General features: G+C 41.3%; 1 protein-coding gene across 2 annotated transcripts; it reads right to left on the reverse strand.

Moving 5' to 3' along the window:
* Window positions 1-634: 634 nt before the first annotated feature.
* LOC146662751 (uncharacterized) lies at window positions 635-10,590 on the reverse strand. Of its 2 annotated transcripts, none has more exons than XM_085419363.1 (4): window positions 10,490-10,590; window positions 8,938-9,032; window positions 5,693-6,622; window positions 635-1,663 (listed from the first exon to the last, which is right to left on the reverse strand). In XM_085419363.1, exons 2-4 carry the CDS (start codon window positions 8,953-8,955, stop codon window positions 1,106-1,108), a joined length of 1,506 nt encoding a protein of 501 aa, XP_085275489.1. In that variant the 5' UTR covers window positions 8,956-9,032; window positions 10,490-10,590; the 3' UTR covers window positions 635-1,105. The 2 variants fall into 2 exon arrangements, with proteins under 2 accessions (XP_085275489.1, XP_085275490.1); XM_085419364.1 differs by having other exon boundaries at window positions 8,938-9,029; window positions 10,490-10,580.
* Window positions 10,591-13,644: the final 3,054 nt, after the last annotated feature.

The raw sequence follows: 13,644 nt of genomic DNA on the forward strand, positions 1-13,644 counted from the left end.
AGAGTGGAGAACCACCGGGTGAGCTGTCACCTCATTAATGAGGCTGTCATTTGAACAGAACAGCTATGAAGTGAGATTAAATGTTTGTGAGAAGCTGCTCATTCTGCAATGCAGGAACAGAACTAAACCGAAATACAGTGAACATTAACCTCCTACCTAGGCCCTCCTGTCCACATATGTGGACATCAAATTTTGGGTCAAAATACTAAATTTTGCTCTACAAGGGCCTGATATCCACTTACGAGGACATACTGCCACTGTTTTTATCAAAAAATTTTAATGAATATCCTCATATGTGGCTCTGATTTTTCTTAGAAACAAAAATCAGGTAAAAAAAAAAAAAAGTCAATCTGGTGATTCTTTGTTTTTACATTCATCGGGTTCCAATCAGCCCCAATATTAAAGAGAAATCAAAAATGCATGCCATTGAAGAGTTCGGGTCTTAGGAGGTTAAACTTAATTTGATTATTTAAATTTAGTTTTTTTATGAGCATTGATCTTTAGAAAAAAAATATTAGTGTAACACTAAAGTTGTTCTGCGTGAAAGGATTCGTGTCTCCAGCTGGAATCAAACGTTCCACTCGTGCAAAACACTGCTTACTGAAGAGTGTCAGAGCAGACAGAGGCACATTCATGGGTTTAAGGTGTTTATTGTCATTCCAGCACATGCATTTACATCGAGTGAGCTCTGCACTCAACTTCCACATAGAGTATTTACAGTATAAGAAGAAGCATGTTTACAGTGTAGGAAGAACAGTCGGTGTGCGTGTCTGCTGTGGCGGGGACGCTGCTGCCAACGACGCTCTGGGAAGCCTTCACCGCCCTCAGTGGAGCCCTCTTCTCTGCCATAGAGCACTTAATAACAATAACAATACAGAGGAAATATCCTTAGTTTTAGTATTAGTTAGTTTGGTGAACATGAGGCATTCGTGGACATCTTCACTGAGACCCACAAGCAACAGAAATAGAATAAAGTACAGACAGTAGTGTCTGGATGCATGCTCAATCATTGAGTATATTCTGTTCTTCTGGATATGCCGTTTTCAGCTGAAATTTAATTTAAGATTCAGGGTTCAGAGCTAGCTCATCAGATCCAAGTGTGACATCAGCTGACACTCTTTACAGGAGACTCCATCTGAACTCTGTGGAGCCTGATCTCAAGGTTTTTAAGTCCAACCCTGAAACCAGAAGAGGATCTTTCTGTCTCTTCAGAGTCATTGTGATCCAGTGATTTCAGTTCTGCAAGATCATGCTGATAAACCATGTAGTTGTCTTCCTCATGTTCACGTTCGTGAATGTTACGATTACTTGAGTGTGAGAAGCTTTTGTTACAGTGGCTGCATTTGTATGGTTTCTCTCCTGTGTGGACGCGTTTATGCACTTTAAGGTCACCTGTAGTGATGAAGGATGACCCACACTGGTCACAAACGTGCTCTCTCACACCATTGTGGAAGAGTTCATGTTGCTTTAATGCACTTGGAGTGGGGAAGCCTTTCCCACACTGTTTGCAGTAGTTCAGTCTTTGTCCAGTGTGTCTACGCTGATGCCATATCAGGCCTTTTTTCTTCTTGTAAGCTTTTCCACAAAGGTCACAACAAAACGGTTTCACAGCACCACAGTGACAACAGGGCTGAGAACTGGATCCATCTGTGTCGCTCTGCCTCTAAACAAAGACACAAAGACAGTGTAAGTCAGGGAATCCCTCAACATTTGTATCCTGAACGTCGCCTAAAATGAAAAGCATCTCTGTCCCACAACACTGTAACAACACTAATTTAATACTATATAGGGAGTGCAGAATTATTAGGCAAATGAGTATTTTGTCCACATCATCCTCTTCATGCATGTTGTCTAACTCCAAGCTGTATAGGCTCGAAAGCCTACTACCAATTAAGCATATTAGGTGATGTGCATCTCTGTAATGAGAAGGGGTGTGGTCTAATGACATCAACACCCTATATCAGGTGTGCATAATTATTAGGCAACTTCCTTTCCTTTGGCAAAATGGGTCAAAAGAAGGACTTGACAGGCTCAGAAAAGTCAAAAATAGTGAGATATCTTGCAGAGGGATGCAGCAGTCTCAAAATTGCAAAGCTTCTGAAGCGTGATCATCGAACAATCAAGCGTTTCATTCAAAATAGTCAACAGGGTCGCAAGAAGCGTGTGGAAAAACCAAGGAGCAAAATAACTGCCCATGAACTGAGAAAAGTCAAGCGTGCAGCTGCCAAGATGCCACTTGCCACCAGTTTGGCCATATTTCAGAGCTGCAACATCACTGGAGTGCCCAAAAGCACAAGGTGTGCAATACTCAGAGACATGGCCAAGGTAAGAAAGGCTGAAAGACGACCACCACTGAACAAGACACACAAGCTGAAACGTCAAGACTGGGCCAAGAAATATCTCAAGACTGGTTTTTCTAAGGTTTTATGGACTGATGAAATGAGAGTGAGTCTTGATGGGCCAGATGGATGGGCCCGTGGCTGGATTGGTAAAGGGCAGAGAGCTCCAGTCCGACTCAGACGCCAGCAAGGTGGAGGTGGAGTACTGGTTTGGGCTGGTATCATCAAAGATGAGCTTGTGGGGCCTTTTCGGGTTGAGGATGGAGTCAAGCTCAACTCCCAGTCCTACTGCCAGTTTCTGGAAGACACCTTCTTCAAGCAGTGGTACAGGAAGAAGTCTGCATCCTTCAAGAAAAACATGATTTTCATGCAGGACAATGCTCCATCACACGCGTCCAAGTACTCCACAGCGTGGCTGGCAAGAAAGGGTATAAAAGAAGAAAACTAATGACATGGCCTCCTTGTTCACCTGATCTGAACCCCATTGAGAACCTGTGGTCCATCATCAAATGTGAGATTTACAAGGAGGGAAAACAGTACACCTCTCTGAACAGTGTCTGGGAGGGTGTGGTTGCTGCTGCACGCAATGTTGATGGTGAACAGATCAAAACACTGACAGAATCCATGGATGGCAGGCTTTTGAGTGTCCTTGCAAAGAAAGGTGGCTATATTGGTCGCTGATTTGTTTTTGTTTTGTTTTTGAATGTCAGAAATGTATATTTGTGAATGTGGAGATGTTATATTGGTTTCACTGGTAAAAATAAATTATTGAAATGGGTATATATTTGTTTTTTGTTAAGTTGCCTAATAATTATGCACAGTAATAGTCACCTGCACACACAGATATCCCCCTAAAATAGCTAAAACTAAAAACAAACTAAAAACTACTTCCAAAAACATTCAGCTTTGATATTAATGAGTTTTTTGGGTTCATTGAGAACATGGTTGTTGTTCAATAATAACATTATTCCTCAAAAATACAACTTGCCTAATAATTCTGCACTCCCTGTAGTACCTGCACATAATATTACAATAATACCACAACACTACTACAGTACCACTGTACCGTACTACCACCAAATATCACTGCAACACAGTACTAATGTAATTTACAGTCCTGCCACGCCAGTGCTTCAATACTAGGAACAGTATCTCTCCTTCTGTGTCTCTCTTGTCTGCTCCAACTCAAGCTAGGCCTGTAATTTTAGAAAGATTTTTACCTGTGTCCTTACCTGAGCTGGTCAAGTTGGTTAATTCAATGAAAGCATCCTCCTGCTCTCTTGATATTTTACCTGGATCTTTGTTTAAAAATGTCTTTCAGTCTATTGGTCCCTGTGTGCTCACAATTATTAATACCTCACTGGTTTCTGGTCAGGTCCCTGTTTATTGTAAGAATGCTGTTATTCACCCACTGTTAAAAAAACCTAAGCTTGATGCTTCTCTTCTCAGTAGCTACAGACCGATTTCAAAATTACCGTTCATTTCTAAGATTTTAGAAAAGGTTGTGGCTAAGCAGCTTATAGCTGTTCTAGATGAATACAGCATTCTGGATAAATTCGAATCTGGCTTTCGTAGAGCTCACTCTACTGAAACTACACTTCTTAGAGTCTCCAACGACATTTTAATGAGATGTGATGCAGGAGAATGCTCCGTTCTGTTGATGTTGGACCTGACCTCCGCCTTTGATACTGTGGACCATCATATTCTGCTAGATAGGCTGAGAGACTGGGTGGGTATATCAGGGGCTGCTTTGGACTGGTTTGAATCCTATTTGCATGAACGATCCTTTTCTGTGGCTACCTCTAAGTACAGTTCCTCTTCTACTTTTCTTGCCTATGGTGTGCCACAAGGTTCAGTTTTGGGGCCTTTATTGTTCTTACTGTATTTACTTCCTCTTCAACACTTATTGAGCACTTTTAAGGACATTTCGTATCACTGCTATGCAGATGATATTCAGGTATATATCTCCTTTAAGCCCCATGATGTTTCCAAGCTACAGATTTTGCACAAGTGCATAGACTCCATTAGATGTTGGATGGCTGGAAACTTTCTTCAACTAAATGAGGAGAAGACTGAAGTTCTTGTTTGTGCTCCTAAAACTTTTGTACCTAGTGTTATGGAAAACTTGGGTCCACTTGCTACATTTGCAAAACCGTCTATCAGGAGCCTTGGTGTTAGTATTGACTCAGCTCTGACTTTGGATGCCCATGTAAAATCTTTGGTTCGCTCCTGTTTTTATCATTTGAGAAACATTGCTAAGCTGAGTCCCATTGTATCGCGCTCCGAATTAGAAATTGTCATTCATGCATTTGTTTCATCTCGTCTGGACTACTGTAATTCTTTGTTTACTTGTTTATGTAAAGCCTCTTTGGATCGTCTGCAAGTTGTTCAGAATGCTGCTGCAAAGCTTCTGACCAAGTCCTCCAAGTTTTCCCATGTCACACCCCTGCTGATTCAGCTGCACTGGCTCCCCGTTAAATTCAGGATCCAGTTTAAGGTTTTGACCTTGACTTTCAGGGCCCTGCATGGACAAGCACCAACATATATAAGTGAACTTTTGCATCCATACATTCCCAGCAGGTCCCTGAGGTCATGTGACCAGGGCTTGCTTGCTGTCCAGCACACGAGGCTGAAAACAAAAGGCGACAAAGCTTTTGGAACTGTGGCCCCCAGATTGTGGAACTCTCTCCCTTTGAGCCTGAGATCTGTGGACTCAGTGGTCGCTTTTAAAAAACAGCTAAAAACCCATCTTTTTAAACTTGCTTTTAGTTGATTTTTATTTTTAGGTTTTAGCTTCTGTGAAGCACTTTGTGATTTTTATCTTGAAAGGTGCTATATAAATAAAGTTTTTACTTACTTACTACCACCAAAATACTTGAAGTCCAATCAGTTACTACAATAGTAATACAATAGTATAATACTAATAATCCAACAATACTGATGAATATCAATCTAATACAACTACAATATTACACTAACACTAACATATTAGTCCAAATACTTTAACAGTTCTGATATTACACTGCAAATCATACAATCATACAATCCTATCAGCAGCGCTTTATCTAAAATAACACTGTGGCCTAAACTTTATTTCATGATACTTAAATAATGTGTATTGTATATACACCTGAGCAGAAATAATAATACTGAAACCAACACAACCTTAAATACTGCAATATCAACTTTAGCACTACGAATGAGCGACCATTGATTTCTATAATGACTGTGAAAACAACAATGTCCGAATTGCCCAGTGCTGCATTTACATGCATTACATAATACAGTTTACTGAGCGGTCGTCCAAACAACCAGCCTAAAACAACAAGATTAAAAAAAACCCAACAACTTACGTCACAGTAACTGCACTTGTACAGTCTCTTTCTGGTGTGACTCTTCTGGTGCACTTTCAGGGAATTTGGAGCTTTGTAAGCCTTATCACACAGCTCACATTTATAAGGTCTCTCCTCAGTGTGGGTAAGTTTGTGGATTTGTAAGTTGCTGTATGTAACAAAGCGTTTGCCACACAGATCACAGCAGCACACATCCTGCCCGGTGTGAATGCGCAGATGTTTATTTCGGCTCCCCAGATGACTAAACGTTTTTCCACAAACGTCACAGCTGTATAGCTTTATTCCAGAGTGGGTAATTTGATGAATCCATAAATTTTTCCTGCAAGTAAAAGCTCTGCCACACTGATCACAGCTGTATGGTTTAAGTCCGCTGTGGATGAGCTTGTGATTTTCCAAGCCTTCTTTGCGGGTGAAACACTTCCCACACTGATCACAGCTGAATGGTTTAGCTCCGGTGTGGAAGACTTCGTGTCGTTTTAGGCTCTTCATCTCAGTGAAAGACTTTCCACACAAGTCACACCTGAATGGTTTCACTCCACTGTGGATGACTTTGTGATTTTTTAAATGTCCAGCTTGAGTATAAGACTTTCCACACAAGTCACACTTGAATGGTTTCACTCCACTGTGGATGACTTGATGACTTTTTAAATGTCCAGATCGAGTATAAGACCTTCCACACACGTCGCACCTGTATGGTTTAATGCTGTGGATGAATTTATGCATGCTCAAGCTGCTTTTCTGGGTGAAACTCTTCCCACACTGATCACAGCTGTATGGTTTAATGTCACTGTGGAAGACAAGGTGTCTTTTTAGGCTACTCATGTGTGTGAAAGACTTCCCACACTCATCACAGCTGTATTTTCTCTCTCCCTTTCTTCTGTGAGGTTTGTCGGCCTCCTGAGAGCGCTGACTTCCTGATCCATGTTGGTCCTGCAGTGACAGAGATACAAAATGAGGTAATGAGTGAAACGCAATTATGGAACATCCATCCATCCGCCAATTATCAACAACAGGGTTGTGGTGGAGAATTAAGGGTTATATTGTGGAAACGCCACTAATCTACTGCAGGGCTAACACATACAAACAGACAACCTTTCATGCTGACGGCCAGTTAAAGGTCACTGATTCAACCTAAGATAACCTTCTGACTGTTTCTAATAATAGATCCTTGTACACCTGATGCTGAAACAAGAATGTGCATTTGGTAGCAATGCTAATTACAATATGGGCAATGAGTACCGACTGCCGTCACCACTCGGTACCAGACTTATTAGTCACTTAATCTTAGGGCTGCTCGATTATGGCAAAAATGATAATCACGATTATTTTCACTGAAATTGAGATCTCGATTATTTGACGATATTTATTTAACAATAACAATGTATTGAATAATGACTTTAAAGACTGTCAAAACATAATATAAAATAGTGTGCAAATACTGATAACAGTGCAAATGTTTGCAATATAAGAAATCAATGAAAAATGTAAACATCTATGTTTAGTGAACTTTGCAGTGTTGCTCTGTGGTGCAGCTACGACACCGTAGCAAAGTTTACACACTGTGTCTACTTGATCCACGTCTGACTCCACCTACCCATAATGTTTCCACACCACTGAAGTTTTTTACCTCTCTTTTCAACCAACAGCAGTCACTCTCCTCTCCAAATAACTTCTGCTTAGCTTTCCGAGCTTCCCTCGGGTCCTCTTAATCAGCGGTCCCCAACCCCCGGGCCTCGGACCGGTTCCAGTCCGTGAGTCGTTTGGTACCGGGCCGTGAGAGTTGAGGCTCAGGTGTGAAATGTATGGTTTTCAGGGTTTTTAATCGGTTTTCAGCGTTATTTTGTTATCGATTTTATCGTTTACTCGGTTTTCCTGGGTCTGTTCACGTGTGTTATGAATAAATCTTCTTTTTTCGGTACCAGTACTGGTTTTATTTTGTTGTATTTATCCGCGACACCTTAAAGGCCGGTCCATGAAAATATTGTCGGGCATAAACCGGTCCGTAGCGCAAAAAAGGTTGGAGACCGCTGCTCTTAATTGTTGTGACACGTGTTCGAAATGCAGAGAGGTGCGCTCGATTTGCCACACGGAGCAGCGCGACAGTAAAGCACGAGGGAGGGGCTAATAATCGGCTCAGTTCGTAAGCCCAGATCGTAATCGAGATTAAAATTCGATTAATTGAGCAGCCCTACTTAATCTAATCTGTTTAATCTAAGTCTCATCCTTTTTTTAACACTATCAGAATGAGATCACAGATACAAGCGGCAGAAATGAGTTTTATCCAGAAGGTGGGTGTGAGTTCAGTGATCCAGGAGCAGTTCAGAGTAGAGCCGTGACTCCTCCACATTGAAAGGTGTTCCAGCTGGGCACATCTGGGAGGAGGCCACCTACTGGCCAACCTGGGAATGGTTCCATGTTTGAATCGATAAGCTGGAGGAGTATTAATCGTTTTGTTATTTTAGATTTTAATTTTTATCAAAGTGGTCATCATAAACTTTGAAACCAGGTCCATCATTCATAACGTGTGGCACAATGCGCTGTACTTTTCAGTCTCAGTTTATTCATTTTTCGGATATTAGTTTGTCGTGTTTTAGTGATACGTGAACATCTTTGGCAGTAATGTGTTTTCACATCATATCTAACATCGGTATGTCGTTGTCTGTCTGGAGTATAATGTGTAATAGTCATAATGAATGATGCGAGGTGCGGCACAGTTAAACTGCTGGATTTATTGTTGAAGAATGTGATCGATGGCTTGTCATTAGTTTTTGACTTTAAACTTTTTTAAATTTAACTTAATATCTAAATGTTTCTTAGTTTTAGATTAGTCAGTCTAATATTTTTTCCTTGTTTAGTCGACTAAGAAATGACTCTACTGGACTGTCCCTAGTAATAAGGGATGAGAATTTCAGGGATGAGAATTTTAGGGAAAAATATTGCTCTGATCTAACTGGGAACTATTCTAATGTTCTTCAATCATCCTCCAGCTGAACTTTATCTCAAATGACAATGCATAGTTGTAGCAGACTTGTGACCGCCTAGCTTTCCTCACTGGAGTCTGTATTGGACCACTTTTCTGTTATGTTTTAATTTACGTTTTAAGGACATGGCTTTCAGATATTGCACAAAATGCTCAAGATCACAATAAAACTACAAGAATGTCTGGGTGCTTGGAAGCAAAATATGAAGAAATGAGGCTGTAGACTTGCGCACAGTACTGTGATATACTGAGATATTTTTCTCACGTTTTGTGTCGAGCTCATTGTTTCCTCTGTAGCGACTGAGTTCAGTCCTAACGGCTAAAAATGTTCCTCGGCTTCTCCGTCAGACTCTTCTCCTGCTGGGACACAAAAACAGAACTTTAAGGATTAGGACATCATTTTGATCCCTGACAAAAAGAAGCAGAGAAAATAAAAATTATCTTCTAAATAGAAAACATTAAAAGGAGTGATTTGTTCCAGCAGCTGCAGGATGGTTTCTACAGGATGAAGAACAACAGTCACTGCAGGAATCAACATCTGCACATTGATTTTCTGTTAGAGGAACAAAGTGAATGCAGACACACACACAGACTCTCTCCAAACCTTTAGAACAAAAGCTGTCCAACTTTGTCACAAAGTTACTCCATTTTGATCCCACCCTCATCATCACTGGACTCAAATAGGAAGAAGCATTTATGTCTGAATGCTATTTGTTCATTACAGCTCATTAGAATACCACCTTCTCCTCTAAGCTGACCATCAATCAACTCTATACTGACCAGCAACTGGATGCTTCACTTTCTGACTAACAGACCCCAAAGTGCAGGGCTGGGGAACCAACACCCTCCACCTTCAGCCTGAGCACAGGTGTGCCTCGGTTTTTAAAACGATTGTATTCCACCACGGTTACAGAGGGGAAAAGGGCACAGAAGTGTGTTTCTGTACCACTGTTACGTATTCTATTTTGTCTCGTCTCTCCTGCCGCTTGTGCTCGGTTGCTGCGTTGTGCCAAAAAATGATCGTCTGCCAAACTCTGATTTCCGGTATTTGCCAAAAACTGATTGCTTGTATTTAAACTGCTATCAATAACTACTTATGTGTGTTATGTGACATATGTGAAACATATGCTAAATGTATCCCTCATAAATGATATGCAAGTACAACAACAAAGAGTTATAAAGATACTTGAAAAACAGGTCATTTAAAAAATTTATATAGAACCCCTTTGTAAACCCTGTTCACTGAAGTCTATTTAACAACATAGGTAAAGATATTGCACATAAAAACACACAGAAACATTGGAAATCGCTTTTTGGCACTACAGTAGTGTAACCAAGCTCCTCTTAAACCTCCAGCTGGTCTGTGCAGATAGCAGGCCCCGGGTTCTGTCTCTTTAGGTGCGGAGCTGACCATCGTCAAATGATAAACGCGTGTGTGGGAAGAACAAGAATACTGGGAAGAACCGACCAGTTTATGGACACTGGCTAATTTCTAAACAGGCATCTGCGCGGACACCTACATCGGGCTGTAGCTTTGCGGCTCGAAAGAGACTTTTCTGAGAAAAACAGCGCGACGGCGGACTGTTGTGTGGCGTTAAAAACGAAAAGCAAAGAAATGCATTTTAAAGACGAAATATTCGGTGTTTTCTTTAATTATTATTTGTATTGTTCTGCTTTGTGGGCACCTCCCACACGTCAGTCTGACCATCAGCAGATAATGCAGAACAGCGGCAGCACCGAGGAGAGCAGCAGAAGACCTCTTCAGGAGCTAAACTCGGGATTAACTGAGCTCAGGCTAAATTTAGGTCGGTGCTTACCTTTAGATGAGCCACAAAACGAGAGAAAACTCCTGCTGGATGAAGCCGGACCGCTCGTTCCTCCTGTTTTCTGGCGTTGACAAATATCAATAGGTGGTTTACCGCCACCTGCTGGTGTGGAGGAACTGAAATACGACTCCATATTGAACGTCGATTTTGAATAAGTTTGCTTCCTCCAGCGTCAGAAAATGCTCGGTGGATTCACAGCATGGATCACAGTTTGCTGCCGAGCTTCTCTGTTATGATCGGTGACTTGTTTAATCAGTGTGTCTACTCACGAGACTCAGCTCTCATGTTTTCCTGTGAATCCTGCAAAAACAACTTCTTCCCCTCGCTGTTTCCCTTCAGTTTCTGCATCATTAAGCTCTGGATTTCTAAACCCTGACACCGGAGATCCTTTGTGGCCTTTTCTCTGCTACAATAAATGATCCTCCGATTTGATTCACTGGACTCTTTCATGCATTTGTATAACTGTTTGCAAACAGACACGCTATCCTTGGTCTTCTTGTCAGTAAAGCCTGCTGTGATGTCAGAGAGGATCCATGGCTGTATTGATGTTGTTCTCTCTGATTCAGTTTCATAGACATAGACAAACTTCATTTTCTTTTTCAGCAGATGGACCCAAACTGTCAAGGCTCAGAAATGTTGAAGGCAATAAACCTCAGTCCTTCACAGATATGTCTGTCTTCTGATGACATCAGGATTAGAGCCTGATTTGGTCACACTGATCACAGATAACAGAAACAGTGACATCTCTCCAAGAACCAGACTAAGCTCACACACTGAATGATTTGAAAAACAAAGCATCACAAAACTAGACTACCTGCACATAACGGAGCATGAATGCTGCCCAGACATTTCTATCTTGGACTGAACCGATCTCAGATTTTGGCCCTAACTGTGGACCGCTATGACAGGTGGTGTAGTACTGATTTACATTAAAGATTCTCCTCTGGCTTCCTTCACTGCAGTGTGTCTGCCAAAAATATTGAATATATTTTTATTGATCAGTCCTGGAGGCAATGAACACTTTGCTATTTATTGTACCTCTTCTACAGACAGAGATGTCCCGGTTGCCAAGTTAAAATCCTTATTAGCCAGTTCTGGCGTGACGTTAGATCAGCTCTATAAAAACTAATAAAAGCTGGATGTATTTTGTGTTTGGTTTCCCTCAATCATTACTAGAGACAAAGAAATGGTAAATGGCCTGTATTTATATAGCGCTTTACTAGTCCCTAAGGACCCCAAAGCGCTTTACACATCCTGTCATCCACCCATTCACACACACATTCACACACTGGTGATGAAGCTACATTGTAGCCACAGCCACCCTGGGGCGCACTGACAGAGGCGAGGCTGCCGGACACTGGCGCCACCGGGCCCTCTGACCACCACCAGTAGGCAACGGGTGAAGTGTCTCGCCCAAGGACACAACGACCGAGACTGTCCAAGCCGGGGCTCGAACCGGCAACCTTCCGATTACAAGGCGAACGCCCAACTCTTGAGCCACAATCGCCCTCTGAAGCTGATAAAAGCTCAGTTTTTTTTTCTCACGCGCATCTAAACAACATGTATTGAGCAGGACTGGGGACAGACTGATGAGAGGTGCCGACCTGTGAGTGGACCATCAGCTTAGATTAAATTGAGCCATAAATCCATCCATATTACTGTACTGTGTTTTCATAAAAAGGTTAGATGACACCAAATTATTGTTTTTCAAATATCAGGTTCTTAAAATGATTTCTTAATGTGAAGCAGTGATCAGCAATGCATTCAGTCAGGCAGTTTTGTAGTGTCCTCTCCTCTTGCAGTTCCTCTACCGTCCAGCAAGTGGCAGTGTGGCCCCATGGAAGGAATATCAAGCTCATTTATTAACTCTCCTCCTCTGTTGTTTCTTTTAACAAACTCCAGAAGAGAAAGTGACTGAAGAGGAACCTAAAGTAAGCTTTATGGGCAGCAGAGCGGTCTCCTTTATCTCCACCTTTCTTTTATGGTTTTATGTTTACACTTCAGAAAAATTCAGGTTCTAATATTTTTTTATAATATTATATAATATTTATTTATAATAACAAATAATTTTATAATATAATATAATATAAGAAAGCTGTGTTTTACATATAAGCAGAGGGAACCTTCGGGCTTAGCATGAATAAACAGTCCCTCTCATTTGCCACAGGATCTCTGCATGTTTGAAAACTTGAAGTCAGATTCACTCTTTGTGTTTTAGTCCTCTTGGTAACATTTTTTTTTTAGAAGTTTAAGGGTCAGCTGCGTTTCAACATATACTCTAGTCTACACTGAGTGTAAGTGGTTCAGATGTTCTTATTTTAATTTCATTTATAAAATATTTCTTTATTATTCCACTTTTTGTTGGTGTCAGTCCTGCAGTGTCTTTGTCCTCCTGCAGGAGGCAGTGTAAATCTGCAGAAAGGCCGATACAGCTGCAGCTTTTTGCAAACAAAAGCACCTTTTTTTCTTTTTCCTTTTTGCCTTTCACTGTTCTGCCTCCTCGTCTCTCTCCTTTTCTTCAGCTTTTTTCCTTTCTCCTCCTTCCTTTCTTTCCCTTTCCTTTATTATCTGCGTGTTTATTGAAGCTGATAATTTTCTGAAGATCAGGACGGGTCGACTGATGCAAAAGACAATCAGAATTTACATTTAATTACATCACGATATGTGTGTGAATGTTATCGTTGTGTCTGTGTGTCTGTAAGTGTGTGAGTGTGCGTCTGTGTGTACGATCTCTCTCTCTCTGTCTGTGCGTGTTATCAGTGAGCGTCAGCTGGCTCCTTGCTTTGTTTTTAGGTCACTTTTGCACCAACTTCCTTAAATCAGTCTGAAAGCAGCTCAGTTCTTTAAAATAGAAACAATTAGTGTGGGCTTGACATTCAACTCTTTCTCTCTTTCGTTCTTTCGTTCTTTTCATCTTTTCCTTTCTCTTCTGTCCTCTATGGTTTGCTTTTCTTTGGAGAGGGGGAAGTAGGCCGTCTGTCTCTGACTGGGCAGCACACATCAGCTCTGTCTTGTTGTGATGACGAAGCTGATCTGATAGTGACAGCTCTGCCCCTCATTGTTTTACACCTGGACCGTGAAACACGTGACAGGGATTGATCTTCTGATTCAACGGGGTCTTTGGATGGTAAAAGGTGTTCAGAGTT

This window comes from Rhamphochromis longiceps, linkage group LG9 (assembly GCF_057381845.1).
Source record: "Rhamphochromis longiceps isolate RC_006_pf linkage group LG9, R_longiceps_female_GT1.1, whole genome shotgun sequence".
Classification (NCBI taxonomy): Eukaryota; Metazoa; Chordata; class Actinopteri; order Cichliformes; family Cichlidae; genus Rhamphochromis; species Rhamphochromis longiceps.